This window comes from Peromyscus leucopus, chromosome 6, assembly GCF_004664715.2.
Source record: "Peromyscus leucopus breed LL Stock chromosome 6, UCI_PerLeu_2.1, whole genome shotgun sequence".
Lineage (NCBI taxonomy): Eukaryota > Metazoa > Chordata > Mammalia > Rodentia > Cricetidae > Peromyscus > Peromyscus leucopus.
In genome coordinates this window covers 125,498,382-125,517,159 of record NC_051068.1, presented here as the reverse complement: position 1 = coordinate 125,517,159, position 18,778 = coordinate 125,498,382, and the positions used below count along the sequence as shown (strand labels likewise).

General features: G+C 41.8%; 1 protein-coding gene across 1 annotated transcript in view; it reads right to left on the bottom strand.

Moving 5' to 3' along the window:
- The window catches only part of Slc44a5 (solute carrier family 44 member 5), a 290,765-nt gene that overhangs the window by 11,418 nt on the left and 260,569 nt on the right, over positions 1-18,778 (bottom strand). The window contains 9 exon segments of the mRNA XM_037207239.1: positions 302-564; positions 928-1,015; positions 1,590-1,682; positions 4,343-4,442; positions 7,098-7,229; positions 11,948-11,966; positions 11,968-12,061; positions 15,808-15,891; positions 17,021-17,144. Of these exon segments, the coding sequence (XP_037063134.1) occupies positions 302-564; positions 928-1,015; positions 1,590-1,682; positions 4,343-4,442; positions 7,098-7,229; positions 11,948-11,966; positions 11,968-12,061; positions 15,808-15,891; positions 17,021-17,144 (997 nt within the window).

Genomic DNA, 18,778 nt, shown 5'->3' with positions numbered 1-18,778 from the left:
TTCTCTATAATCCATAATATGCTCTCCTGAAAGAGGACTTGGCCTGATCAGTGGGGACACAAGTTAATTCCTTTGGTCTCCAGCTCTATCCCTTCTCATCTCTGGTAACCTACAGGATTTAGGACATTGACTGGGGCCAGGGATTTCAAAGCTATGCAACTAGAGGCAATGAGCATTGACAAATCTCAAATTTTATTTTTGATTCATTAGTACTTTGCCACTGGAATTCACTAGCTAAGAATGAACACCAGGGCGCAAACTATAACTGAAGAAGAGCCGCAGGGTTCAGTGTTGAGCTTACCGTACTGCTCGTCCAAATGAGATGAAGAGCGGGTACTTGGGGATGTCCTCAGGTTTTCTCATGGCCCAGTAATAGGAGGCGAAGGCACCGGCGAGGGTACACTGACCCAGCGCAAGGACAAAGTTTATAAGCCAGAGAAAGGCAAAGAGGTTGTAGATCTGGAAGGTCATGATGTAACTGTGATACACACTCCTTCCGCCATAGAAAGCGAAGTTACATGATGCCCCGGGGCAGAGTTTGGGAATGTTAGTCTTAGGAAAAATCTGCACTCAGAAGAAAATAACAGAATATGGTATTAAATGTAGTTCTTATCTTTCCTTGTGGTCCTCAACTGGATATTCTGTCTCTTTTCATTACTTTTGGTTGTTACTTCTCTGATCTATTAACTGACAGGATTCTTTAGAGTTCTGGAAAGGGCTCACTTTCACCTGTGTGTGAGATCTCTCTTCCCACTGTACTTTTACATTTATTTGTGTTTTCGTTGCCACCCTGGCTTCTTGGGTTTACTATGGAGAAGCAAGCTCTGCTGCATTCAATACTTTCCTGAGGAGGCCCCCCATTTCTCTGTGTGCCGATTTCCCCTGTATCAGCTTCATGATGCGCTGTAGCGAAATTCTTTTACTCACCTCTGGGTCACAGATTTCATCTTCATATCTACATGTCCCTTCTGGAACCATAACTTTGAATATTGGTACCCCTGATGTAGCCAAGAAACTGAACAAACTTGATTAAGGAGAAACTATTTACTGTTAAATTGAAGATAAACAGACAAGGAAAATGATCTACAGACTAGAGAGATAAGCTTTAAACATCTCCCATGCTTTAACTATCCTCCTAGGAGGCTGATCCTGGTGCATGATGGGCCAGCTGCACCGAGAGGGCCCTGAAAAACCAGTGAGATATATTGGACACTTCTTAGGTTACTGACAAGAATATGCATCACAAAAGACAGATCTCTGTGACCCCTTTAGGGGGACATTAAATTTGATTGACAATTTTTAAGGCTTGGAGCCTAATCTAGTTACTTCTTTACATTGTTCCTTGTCTTCAGGGGAATGAAAAACCCTGGACACAGCTCTGGTCCTGAGCAACAAAGTGGGCTCTAGAGATAAAGAAATCTGTTGAGGGGGCGGTTCAGGGAAGGGAAGTGCAATCATCTGTATATATATGTATGTATGTGTGTATACAGATTGCATACATGTATGCATATGAAAATGTCACAATGAAATCTATTACTTTGTGCACCAATTTAAAAAGATAACAGCCAAAGTCCCTTGCCAAAGGATACATGGCTGTCACGGCCCAGTAGGAAATGCAGATTGACAGCAAGAAGAAAGTTAAAATCGGGTAGACTAATGTGCTGGGGATGTAACCAATGGCTCTGAAACGAAGCAAATAATTAATGTTCAAACGGAATCTGGATCAGACCTGTGCTTTTTCCTTAAATGTTTGTTATTTAAGAGCTAGATGCGGCCGGGTGGTGGCGGTGGCAGCGGCAGCGGCGGCGCACGCCTTTAATCCCAGCACTTGGGAGGCAGAGCCAGGCGAATCTCTGTGAGTTCGAGGCCAGCCTGGGCTACCAAGTGAGTTCCAGGAAAGGCGCAAAGCTACACAGAGAAACCCTGTCTCGAAAAACCAGAAAAAAAAAAAAAAAAAGAGCTAGATGCAAGCCTTAGAGTGGATTCCTATAATAGCAGTAATAGTCACTGATAATTTTCTTCAGTGATCATGGAGCAAGTTCTGAGCTGGCTTTAGCATTCATTCATTCATTCATTCATTCATTCATTCATTCAGTGGGGTGTCTCCCCTGCCCTGTTTGCCTCCTGCACAGGCCTTCCAGTTCCCCTCCCTCTGACTGTCCAGCAGGTTTTGACAGACTACAGTCCCGTGATTCCTTCCTCCGCTTAGATTCTTAGCTTCCTAAAGTGAGAGCAGGCCTTGTGTGCCTTCCGTTAAACCTGAGTCAGCAATCTGTGCCCTGCGTCCAGCTCAGCGTGGGCCTCTCCCCTAGGTGTGACTCACTCCATCTTAACAATGTCGGACAGACCGTGCTCCTCTGCCCTGGGGAAGAGACGGTTGTGTTATCACCTCCCACAACACAGAAAGCCTTTAACCAGCCCCCAAGGACGTTTCCCAGGGGGCAGTTTGCAAAGCGTCCCCAGCTAGTCATCACTAGCAGCTTTTCAATAGTCGCTATAGTCTGTGTCTCCAGATCGAACTCATCCCTGTTTGGTATTGCCGAAGAGAAATACCAAAGAAATCTCCCCATGACAAATGCACCATCACACACGCCTTTGCAGGTCTGTCTCGCTGCAGAGCTCTGCGTCTGTCCTTGCACACTCCGAATTTAAGTTGTTAAGAATCCAAAAGTTTACTCTGAACTCTGACCCATTTATTCCAGCTCTTACTTCCCCTTTGACAGCCTATCAGCCTGTCTCAGTGATGCTGACCCTTCCACACCACACACACACACACACACACACATATCCCACATAAGTCACACACCACACACACTCCCATCCCACACACACTCACGCCCCCACACGCTCTCACACAACACACAGTCACACACAACACACACATATATACTCACTCCACACATGTGCACTCACATACCACACACACACACACACACACACACACATCCCACATAAGTCACACACACATCCCACATACAGTCACACACCACACACACTCCCATCCCACACACACTCACGCCCCCACACGCTCTCACACAACACACAGTCACACACGACACACACATATACACTCACCACACACACGTGCACTCATACCACACACGTGCACACACATTTAAGGTGTAAGAAGTGAGTTGAGTTATAGTGAACTACACAATAATGTACCATTTAAGAAATAAATTCAGAAAATCAGTAGTTTCAGGGGATAATGATAGGGCCTCATTTATTGTAAGAGGGGAAAGTTTAACCAACAGCTTGTTAGCTGTTTAAACCACTGGCTTCGGGTGGCACTATTATCATAATAATATGGCAATTTTGTTAAAATAGTCCTTAATGACAATTAAAAATAATTCAGTCCTTGGTGGTTAACAACTTTGTTTCTACTGTTCTAAGCAGAGAGTTTCTGGCTTCCCAGGAGTGTTTTTCCTGCTCCTCATTCAAAATCTGACTGCATAGATTCTCTCAAGTGACCTTTTGGAATAGTCTGGAAACTATAGATATTATTGAATGTTATGAAAGATGGTTTATTTTGTAACATTTTTAAAACGAGAGTGGCCCTGGGTATCAAGTGTGCCTGAATTGTGTGTTTTACATACAGAATATATAGTCAGGCACTCAAGAATCACCACTTTGTCCGTTAGAAGACACGCACACAATGCACAGCACACAGTTGATCTCAGGTAATTACAGTGATTCGGAGTTCTGCAAATTCTCTCAATCAGTAATATTAACACATGAACCACCACAGAATAATGTAACCCATGGTATAGCTAAGTCCATGTAGTACTTTATCACTTATGTCCTCCTAACACACACATGTTCAAATGGGTGTGTGCACAGCTATATAGATTCTCTCTTTGTTGTACTATGGTTTGGGAGATAGGAAGGGTTTGTTAGAGGTGACTGTGACCTGTCCAATAAGTGGCAATATCTGAATTGAAATAAATGTTCTTAATGTTCTTCAATTTCTTCCTTAACACGTCCTGGTGGTGTGGGGGAGTACAGGGAAGATGGCTGACTCGGTGAGGGGCATGCTCCCTGACACCCACCTCAAGAGCTGACATGGTGGTATTCACCTGCAATCCCAAATGCTGACGAGGTGGAGACAGAAGAACACAGGCGCTTGCTAGCTAGGAAGTCTAGTTGAAGCAGTGAGGTCCAGATTCAAGGAGACATTCTGTCTCAAAAACTAAAGTGAAGCTATTTCAACTTCTGGCCTCCACACTAATGTACACACACATGTTCACAAACACACACACACACACACACACACACACACACACACACACACACACACACACACGGCCTGACATCTGCCACGAGCACTGGCTGAGTTCCTTACTTGCTTCCTTCCTTCAGCAGGGTGATGGCCACGAGGATCCGCCTCCTGAAGAAGATCAGCACGATGATGATGATGGCTTCAATGATGGACAAGATGATCACTGAACAAGAAAAGATGGCAGCCTGCAGTACAAGTCAGCACCAGAAGCAAGCTTAATCTGCAGACCCCGGTCTGAGTTATCAGGCCGTTTCTGCTAATATACTTCCTGGTATAATGAAACTCCCTGGGCGGTTAGCTGCCCCAGCCTTCATTGTTGGACAGCTGTTTGTTCACGGTGAGCATTTCCGTGGTGGTGTGCTTATGGCCTCCTTCAGGCACTCTACCCCCACGGCTCTGGTTTACACCACACTCCAGGGAACATCTAGAAATCAGTTAACCCAAGTCATGGGAGGAACTGATAACAATCACTGTGCATCTCTGCCTTCTTTTATCTAAACAATGCTTTTGTTTTCATAGGTATATCTTATTTTCTTAAAACACTAATTTGAGTCCACAACTGTGGAGTATACCCATATGCTAAAACTGTTTTCCTTGAACAAACCTAAGAAAATGAAATATATAAAAATTATTCTATATTCTGAAACTGCGTTGTCAAAGAACACTGTATTAGACTTACACATTTATACAATGGCCTGAAAATGGTTACACCAGAGAACTTGATTGTTCTTAATTGATACACTCTAGTCTCTGTTTTTGAATAAGAACACACAGCAGAAATATATTTAATATAAAGCAGGCACTATAACTGAAGAGGAAAAGTAGGCCTAGGGCTGAGACTTACCCAAGGTCAGAAATGAAGCTAACAGCAAAAGCAGAAACTGAGCTATTGCCTATCACAATCCAGGGCTGATAAAATAGTCATTTTTACATTTGTAATTCTACTTGCTCCCAGGTTTTTCTGAAGCAATATACCTTAACATGTATGTCCTTCTTCCTGGTACCCCCAAATTTTTCCCAACCCAGATCAGGTATCTATCAATGTCTGATAAAGAGTGGGGAACCTAAGGCCATTCCAGAAGAGATTGGTATGGCCAGACTTTTAAACATTTTTAAATGTTTAGAAAGTTGTGTAGTTTCTTAAAGGCACATCTGTTGATTTCCAGTGGCAGTCACTGACTGTCTCCATGGCGTTTTTATGGGTGGTTCCTCAGAAACAGCTGAGAGCATGTGTGCCTAGGGCCCCTACCAGAGTGGTCTTAAGGTGTGGGTGAATTCTGGGCAATAGTGGTCTCCTTTGGAAAGGACTATGTAGAGTTTTCTCTTTGGGTCCTGCCAAGCCCTGGCAATCCAACAGCCCACTTATAAAATAAACACACAGATGCTTATATTATTTAAACTGTTTGGCCTAATGGCTCAGGCTTCTTGTTAACTGTTCTTATATCTTAAATTAACCCATTTCTATAAATCTATACCTTGCCACATGGCTTGTGGCTTGCCAGTATCTTACATGTTGGTACTCATGGCAGTGGCTGGCAGCGTCTCCTGACTCAGCCTTCCTGTTCCCAGAATTCTCTTCTCTGCTTGTCCCACCCATACTTCCTGCCTGGCTACTGGCCAATCAGCATTTTATTTATACAGATTGATATCCACAACAGGACCAGCAATAGTGTGTGGATGCCTGAGGCTTGAGGTGTCACCCAAATTCAGGGAAAAGTGAAGAGAATGCAATTCCACATTTTTGTAGGTAAAAAGAAAAGCTACAATATGCATCATTGAAAGAATAATGAAAACAAAAGGAGTTATCTTTGGTGAGGGCTGAAAATTGGAAGGTAAAATCCAAGAACTTGGTCTTTCCATCAGGCCCTATGTAAAGAAAAGAGAGCAATTGGATTTCCCAGATGGAATAATGTGCTAGAGACATGTGTCCCAAAGTCTGGTGTGGGAACAGAGAAGATAGCCACAACTCCCTTTGCTCAAAATGCCCCACACTGGTAATCTTGACACATTTTGCTCTGACACAGGACAGTGACATTCCAGTAAAACCTGGTCACAGAGAGGTTATGATAATGGTGTCACTCAGGGACATATTCTCACTTGCCCTTGAATGCCCAGATTTCTTGGATGAAAAGGTAAAAATAGGTTTGAAATTGATGGAGGCTCATGCTGGGAATAACTGTGTGATCAGATGATGCCTCCATGCCTCCTCAGACACCCATTACTGAGTTCCTCTGACATGTAAGGGCCAAGATGAATGACAAGAAGGGGAACATTCAAAACCAAAATTCAATGAGAAATTGTCAAAACCTAGATATTCGTGACCATGAATCTCCAACTACAGAAATGTAAGAACACTGCCATCTTTGAGATGGTCTTGCTTTATTAATTACTGCCAACCTTAAATAACTCAATAATATAAACAATTAAGAATGTAAATTTATTTTCAGTTATTTCTTACAATTCCTGCAATAAATAGAGTGTTTTGCTATGGAAGTAAAATAAGTGTCTTCTTTCTTCTAAAGCAAGATCATAAAAATCAGCTATTTATTTCTTTCATAGGTTAACATCAATCAAGATCCCATAATCAAACTATTTTAAACAAAAGGTGAGTAGCCTGGGATTCTTCTAAAGTAGTGTTATCTTAGGCTCTACAACAAGTTCACAACTTCCCCATTTACCACAGGCCATAGACATTTACAGTCATCACTGAGTGATGGATGTGTTCAGCAGGATGCTCCAAACTCAAGCTTCCTCTTGGAAAAACAAGCCTTCTTCATTATTTCCATTTTAACAAAACTGGTTCTGAAAATCTACTCACTCATTAAGAACCACGCCTGTTTCAAAGGAAAGACTACTCTTATGTTGGTCTGAATCCCGATGTCGTAGATCATGAAAGCTGACTGTGGTTTCTGCTGAAGGCCATTGTATTCCAGGTAACAATACCATATTCCTTGAAAAGAAAAGACCAATATCCAGTGTCATTTTCTGAAGTAGAAGCATACCTACATAAAAATGATCAATATGGCCATTTCTACAGAGTTAGAATCATGTTTGGCTGCAGTAGTCTAACTGCTGCTCCAGGTGACACAAATGCTTCCTGAATTTATGTGGCTTTCAATGCACTCCTGGCTTGTAGCAACCCTAACACACGCCAGCAGGACAGTGTTAATATGCTACAGTACATCTGTCCTGCAGAAAAAATGTGCTGATGCCCCCTGATTTATACTCAGCACTAATTTATTATTTACTGGCTTATCTTGTGTACTTGTATGAATCTTGAGAGTACTTTAATGGATGCATTCAAGTTTAGAATTGGTTTTGTTTTAGGGAATTGGGCTGATTCTGCTCCTAATAGCTTTATTTCAAGTTCTATTTTGTCTGATATTATTAATTCCAGGGTCGTGGGTTCAAGCCCCATGCTCTACCAACTGAGCTAGCTAGGCTCTGGGAGGCAGTGGGTCTATGTCTCTATCAAAGCAGCATGTAGCCCAGAAACCTCTTTTTTTTTTTTGTAGCAAAACCTATATCCACCACGCACCATGCTGTGTGGCTTGGGGAAACCTCTGTGTAACTTGGTGGGAATGTGCCGCCAACACGCCATTGAGTAGCTCAAGCACACAGGCTGTGGCTAACTTGAGAGAGACAACTAGAAAGCTGTTTTTAGCTCTGTTTTAGAATCTTCTTTCTCAGGTTTAGGTGAACATTCTTGCCCCACATTGGGCGCCAAATGTTGCCAGAAGTTTTCCTGGTCCCACCAGGTTCACAGCCGCTCAGACCCAAATAAACACACAGATGCTTATATTAATTAAAACTGTTTGCCCTAATGGCTCAGGTTTCTTGTTAGCTAAATCTCACAATTAAATTAACCCATAATTCTTATTTATGTTTAGCCATGTGGCTTGTTACCTTTTTTTAGTTCTGCCTTCACATCTTGCTTCTCATGGCAGTAGCTGGCAGCGTCTCCTGACTCAGCCCTCCACTTCCCAGAATTCTCCTCTCTGCTTACCCTGCCTATACTATACTTCCTGCCTGGCTACTGGCCAATCAGTGTTTTATTTATCAATCAATCAGAGCAACACATGTTCACAGCCTACAGAAAGACATGCACAGCAAGCTTCTGTAGATTTCTTTTCATAACGGCTAGTCTTTAAAACTTCTACTTTTAATTGTTGCATTTCCTTACACATTCTGTAAAGTTTGTAAATAACATACAGTTCCAACTTGCATGTGTACATATTAATCTTATCTGACAATTTCCGTGTTGTTTTTATTTGCATATGTTCTCTTTCTTCTAGTTCACTGCCATCTACTCTATTTTTATAACCATTTTTGAAAATATCGCCTGCTGAGTAATCAAGTTCGATTTAACTAGGACATGCAAGGGCCTTTGTGGTTACTTGGTGGTCACCCCCATTCTGCTCATTTGTCCAATATCTTAGTTACATGCATTTTTAACTAAAAATGCATCTTTTTTTTTTTTTTTAAAGACAGGGATTCTCTGTGTATCCCTGGCTGTCCTGGAACTCACTTTGTAGACCAGGCTGGCTTCATGAATTCAGAGATCCAACTGCCTCTGCCTCCTGAGTGCTGGGATTAAAGGGATGTGCTACTACGACCTGGCTAATGTTATTATTTTATATGAGTCAAGTTTGCTTCACTTTACCTACTGTTTGCCAATTCATTTTCTTTGCTTACTCTCCTTCATGAGGCTCATATTATTGTGAGGAATCATTTTCCTTTCCTCTGTCTACACCAGGCATCAGGAAATACATCTGGTTACACATACAGACATCTCCACTGCTGCCTCTTTGGCCAGGGCTTACTGCATTCTGGCACATGACTGTTGCAGTAGCCCCCCAACTGGCCTTGTTGTTTCTGCCCTTGTCTTGCTTACACGGGGACCACGGTCATCACCTCTCCTCTGCTCAGAACCATGCGGAGCCTCGCAATTTCACTCCAAGAGACAACAAGGCCTCCCAATTCCCTGTGTTGTGTGGCTCTGATCCTCCATGGATTCTGTGACCTCCTCTCCTCCTACTGCCCCCTTTACTCAGCATACCCACCTCCTCAGCCCCTAGCCATTCCTTCAGCATGCGGTTTCCTCAGAACCTTTGCTCTAGCTGCACCCGTGGCTAGAACTTTCCCTGGTCACCATGTCATAACTGCATTGCTTCCTCCAGGTGTTTTCACATCTGTCTTCTCACAAAGACCTACCTTGGGACTGGGGTGTAGCTCAGTGTAGAGCCCTCGCCAGACAACAGCAACAGCATCACCGGCACCAATCCTCCCCCTCCTAACCCTGCAGTGTTCGGTCCTCAGCCTGCACCGTACGCTCAGTGTACATCTGCTGTACTTTACAGTTTTCCTATAGCAACCATCACCTTCAAATATATGGTATACTTCACTGCAAGCTTGAAAAAAAGTGAAGACCTTCATCTATTGTGAAGTATTGTGAGAAGTGAAGTCTACTGTTGCATGTTCAGCACAATGTGTGTCATAATTGCTCAGTTGATGTTTGATGAATGTGCATAAATGACTATATGATCTTATGCATTTCTCTTCCTCTACCTTTCTTGGTATAACTATGGCCTCCTGGACCTATGGATCTTTATCTTTCCAATATGACTGATACATATGACATCATTCTTTCTGGTTCTTAATCTTTCTCCACTTTATCCACACAATAGTATTTTTGTCACATTCTGTTGTATTTAAATAACTCTTTGAAATTCATTCATCTTTCAATCCATTGGTTATCTAACGGGGCTGTTTACTAGAAGCTCTCTGAGTGTCATGACAGCAGTAACTGAGCCAGTACTGACTCCGTTCTGACAGTCTGAGATCCACGCTTCCTATCTTCTGAGATGGAGAGTCCATCATTGGGCTGAGGACACAGATGCGGGAGCTAGGTCTTGTAATCTTAAGAATGTTTCCACAGTTACTCAGTTATACAGTATGCAGCCAGGTTACAGCCAAGGCTCGGTACTGAACACGAGCCTGCCTACACCCTTACTATATAACATGTGCAAACCTACTTAAGTATCAGTAAGAGGACTGGTTATTTTCTGTGCCTACTACTATAAAAATTACATTGCCAATCCAAATTGTGTTGTGGGAGAAATCATTCTTTTGAATATAAATTGCTCCATATTGTCCCATTTGCTGTTTAAAAGGCCCAAAGCAAATGTCCATAATGTTATACAACCCAGTGGGAGGCATGCTGTGGAATGCCTTTCTGTATGCTGTGAATCTGTGTTGCTCTGATTGGTTGATAAATAAAACTGTTTGACCTATGGCAAGGCAGCTTAGAGGCAGGCAGGAAATACAAGCAGATAGACAGGAAGAAGAAAGACAGAAGGAAAGAGACAAGAGACAACCACCCAAGGAGCAACATGTAATAGGACACAGGTGAAGCCACAGAACACGTGGAGATACATGGATTAATAGTTATGGGTTAATTTAAGATATAAGAGCTAGCTAGCAAGAAGCTTGAGCCATAGGTCATCAAGTTTGTAATTAATATAAGCCTCTGTGTGTTTACTTGGCTCTGAGCAGCTGCAGGACTGGGTGGGACATAGGAAAACTTCCAGCTACAGATGCACTTGAATTCGTTTATTTAGTGTTCACATCAGGCCTGATGTACACAGCTTTTGGTGAGACTGAATTGAACTCTTCATCCAATGAGTGTGATTCAGCGTGCTTGCCTCTAGAGGGTGATGCCTCACTACAGGGACCAACTACTAAAGAGTGTGATAGCAACTGATTAAAAGTACTATCAAATCTGCTAAGAAAAATTGATCAAACCATGCAGCTGTGCAGACCTGGTCATTGATTGATAGACAAGTTACAGGGGAAGACAAACTGTTTGAAATGTTTTCATTAATCTAAAAGAATCCTTTCTTCTCCTTCCTGATCCCCATCAGGTCCAAGACCAAAGGCAGCTAGGGAAAGGAGTACAGAATTTTTCTCAAAATAATAACAAAAAGAGTTATAGAGAAAATATCTGTAAACTTAAGTAAATTTTGTAAAGTTAATTGTGGTTGATATACTGTACACCCCAATAAACTTATCTGGAGGTCAGAAAACAGAACAGCCACTATATTAAACATAGGTTTAGGCAGTGGTAGCACATGCCTTTAATCCTATCATTCAGGAGGCAGAGATCCATCTGGATCTCTGTGAGTTCAAGGCCACAGTGAGAACAGAGCCAGGTGTGGTGGCACACGCCTTTAATCCCAGCACTTGACGTCTCATGTCTTGTTTGGGAAAGACACACATCTTTAATCCCAGGAAGTGATGGTAGGAAGCAGAAAGATATATAAGGCATGAAAACCAGGAACTAGAGGCATTTTAAGCTTTGAGACTTTTAGCAGCAGTTTAGGTGAGATCCATTCAGATGAGGACTCAGAGGCTTCCAGTTTGAGGAAACAAGATCAGCTGAGGAATTGGCAAGGTGAGGTTGGATGTGGCTTGTTCTGTCTCTCTGATCTTTCAGAATTCACCTCAATACCTGGCTCCAGGTTTGTTTTTATTGACTGTTTAAGATTCATGTTACAGTTAATGATTCAAACTAATTAAGCCTAAGGCAAGTAAATGCTTTCCAATAATTGCTAATGGCAAGGAAAAATTATTCTGATATTTAGCAATTTTAAGAGTTGTATTACTTACCATATCCTAAAATTCCAAGTCACACCAAATGTGAAGACCCAGAAGAGGAATCCAGCTATGAACCTCAGGAGTATCAAAAAAATCCAACTCAGCACCATGGCAATGGTCAGGCCACTGGAGGAAAACCCACAACACACGCAGTCAGGTGTGCTAAGTGCAACATAACACCAACATCAAGTCAAGAGCCCTTTCCATTTGAAATCACTCTAGAATATCCTACTTTACCTGACTGGAGTAACACATATGATTCTCAGAAGTATAAACAATGATTTCATTAAGAATTTCACATAAAAGAGGAGAGCGGAGAGCCAGTGAGCACTTTACACCTGAAACATTCTGCGTGTCTCCAGAAACCAGACCCCCAGCTCACAGCTTTGACCTGTCAGCCACACTTTACAAATTGCACTCTTTTTTCTTCACACCCTTCTAGTTAGTGGTAAGCTTTCTGTATATAAAGGTTCGTGATGAAACTGTGATAATCTCGTTACTGAGGGAGACGTCCCAGAACGCAGTTGTTTGGAAGTAACAGAGCAGAGGTGAAGAAAAGAGAAACACAACTGGTCACAGAGTTCCTGAACTTGTGACTTTGTAGTCATTGTCACATATAAATAATCTTGAGTGGTATGAGATGCCTGGTACCATCTGACATCTATTTGTGGTTCCAAGGGATCTGGGAACATGACCTGCAGGCAAGGTTAGTCTCCTGGCTACACGGTTTGTCAAGCATAGAAAGCAGGAATATCTTCAGCTGCTTTAGCTTCTCTCAGGAGGTACTGAGGAGTACTAGACTGAGGTACTAGAGGAGTGTGTCCACTCCATTCCCATCCAGGTGAAGGTCAGAACGGAGTCCACTGGCACAATCTCCTCAAAGAGAACTCACTAATACTGGAAAGTTGACCTACTCTCCTGTTAACTGCCGACATCCTTGATGAAATTTGCAAACTGCTAATCAGCATCAGGCAGAGTCTGATGTATTTGAGGAAGATAGAGTCTCAAAAGTCATCCTTTAAGAGATCCTTCATAATGTTTGTCACTGGATAGATGACAGTATGGTATTGAGGTTCCTTCTCAGGTCATGAAGGAATTTCAAAAGCCTTCCCCTCTTGAAATTGTAGAAACTTTAATGGTTAACATTTAAACATGGCTGAAGGTTACTCTATTGCATGACCCAAAAGGAATACTTAAAATGGTATTTATGGAAGGTTTTGGAGCAGAAAGGCTGGAAATAAAGGGAAGTGCTTAGGGTCTAGGGATGTGGGGGGTACAGAGTGCACACAGGTTTAGTGTGTGTCGGGTAAGATGTGTCCAAGCAATAGAGGGAAAAAACCAAGGGAATAGGAATTAAAGAAATTACCTTGTGGCATTTGTTTGTGAATAGAAAATCCCAGTTAACTATTGTCAAGTGCAGGTTGCAGTCTTGACTATGGAGTTATTGCAGGCAGAACACTGAATCAGTAAAACCTCACAAAAGGAACTAGCTCTAACATCATGAAAATTACTTTTTAGTATTTCACTGAAAATACAGTGTTAAATTTAGCAAATTCCCTGTGCTTAAAGACGTGGTATCTGCTTCTCCCACTCATACTTTTATAACTGCCTCTGAACTCACATTTCTGTGTATCTACTATGTTTTAAGAATTATATTGTGAGCTAGGGAGATAAAGGATTGATAGTTTAGCTGGATATAGTAGTCTAAACCACTAATCACAGCATGTGAGAGGTAGAGGTAGGAAGATCAGGAGTTCAAAGCCAACTTTTTCAATTACTTAGAAAGTTCAAGGCCAACCTTGGCTACAAGAGACATAGTCTCAAAAAATGAAAAGGAAAATGTCTGTCTATCAGAGGAAAGAACCAGGTAAATAAAATATAGAACAAAAGATGTTATGTAGAAGATAAGTATCTATGTGTATATAGAGATTTGTACGTATAAACAATGGATATGAGTGCTGTGGAATAAGCCTTCTGTACATTGTGAAAATGTGTTGCTCTCATTGTTAATAAAAAGCTGATTGACCAATAGCTAGGCAGGATTTTCAGGGCAGAGAGAATGCTGGGAAGAAGGGAGGAGTCTGAAGAGTCTTGAGCCAGATGCAGGAGAAGCAACATGGAAAGTTCATAGATGAGATAAACGAGCCTTGGGCAGCACATAGATTAATAGAAATGGGCTAATTTAAGTTGTAAGAGCTAGCTGGAGACAAGTCTAAGTAAGCTATTGGTCAAGTATTTATAATGACTAATAAATCTCTGAGTGGTTATTTGGAAGTGGCTGCCAAGACACAGAAACTCCATCTACATATGAAGAAAACAGAGGAGTAAAGTAATTTATCTAGGGAAAATAATAGAAGTTTTGTAAAGTGTCACTAAACTGATTTTAAAGGATCAAGTGCAGGCACTGGAGATGCAGTTCTGTGGAAGGGTACCTGCCTAGCACATATAAAGCTCTAGGCTAGCTCTCCAGTACTTAAAAAAAAGTGAAGTGGAGTCACCCTGGACTCTGAGAAGGCTATGGGCAAGTAGAAAAAGTCATAAAATGTGCAAAAATACAGGATTTGACAAGCAAGGGGTGACAGATTATTTATATATAATTATTATATTTAGATAATTATTTATATCTATATTTATATAATCTAGATAAATATCTATGATTTTATAATATCTATAAATATTATATAATATATAGATAATATACATAGATTATATAATATATAATCATAAATATATATAATACGTAGATTATATATAATTATCTATATATAATTATATATAATAATAAATATATAATACAAATAAAATATATATAAAAATATAATGAACACTATATAATCAGATGTCTCTGATGCTTGTAATCCCAGCACTTGGAAGGCTGAAACTAGCGGATGGAGTTCAAGACTTTCCTCCATGGTTACACAGTGAGATCTAAGTCAGTCTAGACTACAGAAAAATACTTACTTGTGTGTGTGTGTGTGTGTGTGTGTGTGTGTGTGTGTGTGTGTGTGTGTGTATGCAGGTACCCATGAAGGCCAAAAGAGAGCCTTGGATCCCTTGAAGTGGGGGTACAGGCCATTGTTAGGAACACAATGTGAACTGAGCTGTAGGTCTCTGCAGGAGCAGCAAGTGCTCTTACTCACTGAGCCATCCTCCACCCACTAAGAACCTGTCTTTAAAATAAAACATGTAAGGCAAATCAAGAGAAGGACAGGGGTGAGCTTGAGAAGCTGTGCTGATGTGATTACAAAGCACCTTGGAGTCACTAAGGAAGCACTGATTTTATTCTCTGGTCACTAGGGAAACACAGAAGCTTCTAAACTCTGGAAAGTGGTGCAAAGGTAGAGAGGACAGGCTTACATGTCACACACATTCGCCTATGTCAGAAGAGTGATCCCATTCTTCAGCTTTCCAAAATACCCCTCTTACATCTGAAAATTCAAATCTCTGCCTTTGAAAGTATTTTAAATTTCTCAGAACTAGAATAGCCTTTCATGGTAATAATTACCATGTGTGAAAAGAACACAGTAGCAATTACAAATGATCCTTTGGGATCTTGGGAGGTACAAAGGAGGAAAAAGCCAGGGAAATCAAAACCATGTCCACCTCTGTGACATGTGAAGAGCAGAACACAGGACCCCAGACACTGTGGCAGGGACTTGGTACAAGTACCAGTTCTACTAGTGAATTAACATATAAGCTTGAAACTTACGTTCTTATGGGCATGTTTTCAAATATATTTGCCCTGTCCTTACCCTCATGTGAAAAAGAAAATGACTCTGAGGTCTGAGTCCACTTCTCATCCTTTGATAAGAGCAGAAGTCTACAAAGGTCACGAGAAAACATCTAGAGAAGACATGCGCAATCGCACTCACATGAGAATCCATTTCCATGAAGTCATGTAGTCTTCAAATACCTTCATCCCAAATGTCCTGGCATCGAGGAATTTAGTGATGCCACTGAGTTCAATGAAGGAAAAGTTAATTAGTTCTGGTTAACATTAGAAAAAAAGTCCTTGTAATAAAAGAGACTTTGCATGATTCTATTCCAGGTATGCTTTTAGTCAGCGTCTACTCTAGTGCCTCTGCACTAGCCACAACTACCTGTCAAATGTCATTTCAGGAGGCCTGCAAGTGTGTCTGTGGTGCCATATACAGAGGAGCTGCCCATGAAGAACAGGGGTGGATCCTTATGCAGTACACACCACATGTCCCAGTACGCAGAAGCTCCCCTGTAAGAGCAAATTCCAATGACAGGATCTAATTTACAAAGTTTCTAGATCTGACCGTGCGTGTCATCTTAATCCATCTTCCTGCATCTCTGTCATGTGGTAGCTAGACGGCATCATGGAAAACAGGTCAAAGTATGCACAGATCACTGTGTCCAACACGATGCATGGTCAAGGTGAACACACAGAATGGCACTGTCAAATTTTCTCTACAGCCCCCTTCACAGCATGTCCCTCTTCTAAAGTAACCATCCAACTACCATGATATGTGTGTGCATCACAGGACAATGGATTTTTGCTCTGTGTTTTGTGTCCATGGAGTCGTACGTGTGCCGTTATTTTATAGGTTTCCACACAGCTTCCTATTTCTGAGGTTCATTCACATTGCTGTTAAATTCCACATATGAAGGAGGGGTACTATACCACCCACACTGTCAATGTTTTTTAAGAAAGAGGAATCAGTTTTCAGGATTCCTTTCACTTTGTTTTTCACAAGTGAGCTATGAAAGGGAAAATCTATGCCTATGCACATGTGAACATGCACACATCCAAGGAAAAGTATTTCTCAACAATCTAGACTACTGTGTGCCACATAGAGCCAAGCAAACAGCAGGCAACTGGCTGTGGTCCGATTGATATGTAGACTCTGATCTGGCAGCAGCACCTTTCTTCACACCAAATCTCCGTGCTTGCTGATAAGGGAAGCCATAACCACCCTGAAAGATGCTATTCTTTCTAATCTAGAGTGCCATGTGTACTTCATTGTGCTATGTAAGTGATTTCCTGTAACCCCGAGTGGTACTTCTAATATTCTATATACTAACAGGATGCATCAAAACAACACAGAAACGAAAACATACTTCGCAGCCTCGGTGAGTTCTATGACATTTCTGCTCCTCTCACTTCCATCTTCAAATTGCATCCCATTTCCTATGGTTAAGTTTCCCTTGATGGGGGAGACGTAAGGCAGACATCTCTGCAGGACTGTGAAGGAGAACAAAAACCACAGCAAACTCCTTTGTGCTAGTCTATCCTTTAAAACCTTCTCTTATCTACAGCCAGGTGCTTGCCGGGCATGAAATGTGCTCAGGGCAAAGAGCTAATCACCCTTTATTGACATCTTCAGGACTTTCTGGCGTCTGTGAGACTGAAATGGGAACACCATCACACTATGAAGTCCCATCCCAACCTGGTGATTTTTTTACACGTGAAAGGTTCATCCAACCACAGAGATAAGATGTGTAGGTGAAGTGGCATTGGCTCATACCACACATGCTGAACATGCTTTGATGGAAAAGCTGCTTGTATGGTGGGAGGGGTGTAGGGCTGTCACTTATCAGATTCTGGATGGGGCAGGGATGCAGCTTAGTGAGGAAGTGCCTGTGTGAAGCCCTGGATTCAGTCTGACACTGGGTAATGTGGTGGGCTCCTGTGACCCCAGTACTTGGGAAGTGCAGGCAGGAGGATCAGAAGTTCGTGGTCACTCTTGGCTGTCTCAGATCAGCCTGGGATAGATGAGAGCCTGTTTTGAAAATATTTGTAAGGACTTCTCAGTAAAACCTTGGAAACTAGAGTTTAATAATTATTCCTGCAAGAGTAAGAACCAGCTCAAGCATCCAGCTCCTGTGAAGACAGGCCTTCTGGTGATGAATTCTTAGTAACTTGCCTCCTTGCCAGCAACGTTACCTACACGTCATTGAAGGATAGAAACTATCAATGGAGGGCACACTGTTTGACTGATGTCATTTCTGAGAAGAGTTAAATTGTTGTTCAGTCTTCTGTGGTCTCGTTTTGATTACATGGAGTCCTAGCCTCTATTGATACACTACTTTAACATGTGTTGCAGCACGAGGCACCACACATATTCTAAAATATTAGAGCCCTAATTTTAAGTGAAGAGAAATCAGAAGTGGATAGATAGTTTCCATATTCTTTCTTGTAAGTAGTTTCACTAATTTATATGTAGAACTTGGACCTAAAATATTGAAGCAATTGATACAGTGGACAAGCTTCCTTATGAAGCGTTCCAGCTCTCCTTGTCTTGCCCATGCTACCCAGCTCCAGCCTTCAAAGTCTAATGACTGTGGCTGATTTCTTCATAATGTCCCCATCTTTCTCCTGCTCTGCCTTCCCTTCCGGGCAGACCGGAGGTGGTAGCCTCTGCCACCCCCTTCTGCTCATTCTCTGTCCAGTCAGCTCCTGGCTTCCACCTCTCCCCAGATGGCCTCATCCTACTCCTCCCCCGGTGGGTGCTTGACACACAGTAGGGCTCAGCGTATTTCTTCTCTCTCATTCTTTCTAGTCTTTTTGTGTCTGTGTGCCTATATACATTCCAAGTGTAAGTTTTCACCCAGAAGTTCTCCTGGCCCTATTTTACATAGTACTTCTGGTAGTCACTTCCAATCTGTTAGTGCCCATTAATTAATATGCTCAGTATTTATTTGGAAAGTACAGAAAATATGAAGAAAAGTTACAGAATGATACACAGTCCAGCCACCCACAGTGAGCCACGTGACTTTGCTGATCAGTTTCCTTCCCATCTACTACATCTCTCCCTTTTTGAATGCTACAGTAACACAGGCAACAGAATTCTGTTTGCTTCTTCCTCTCATAATCTT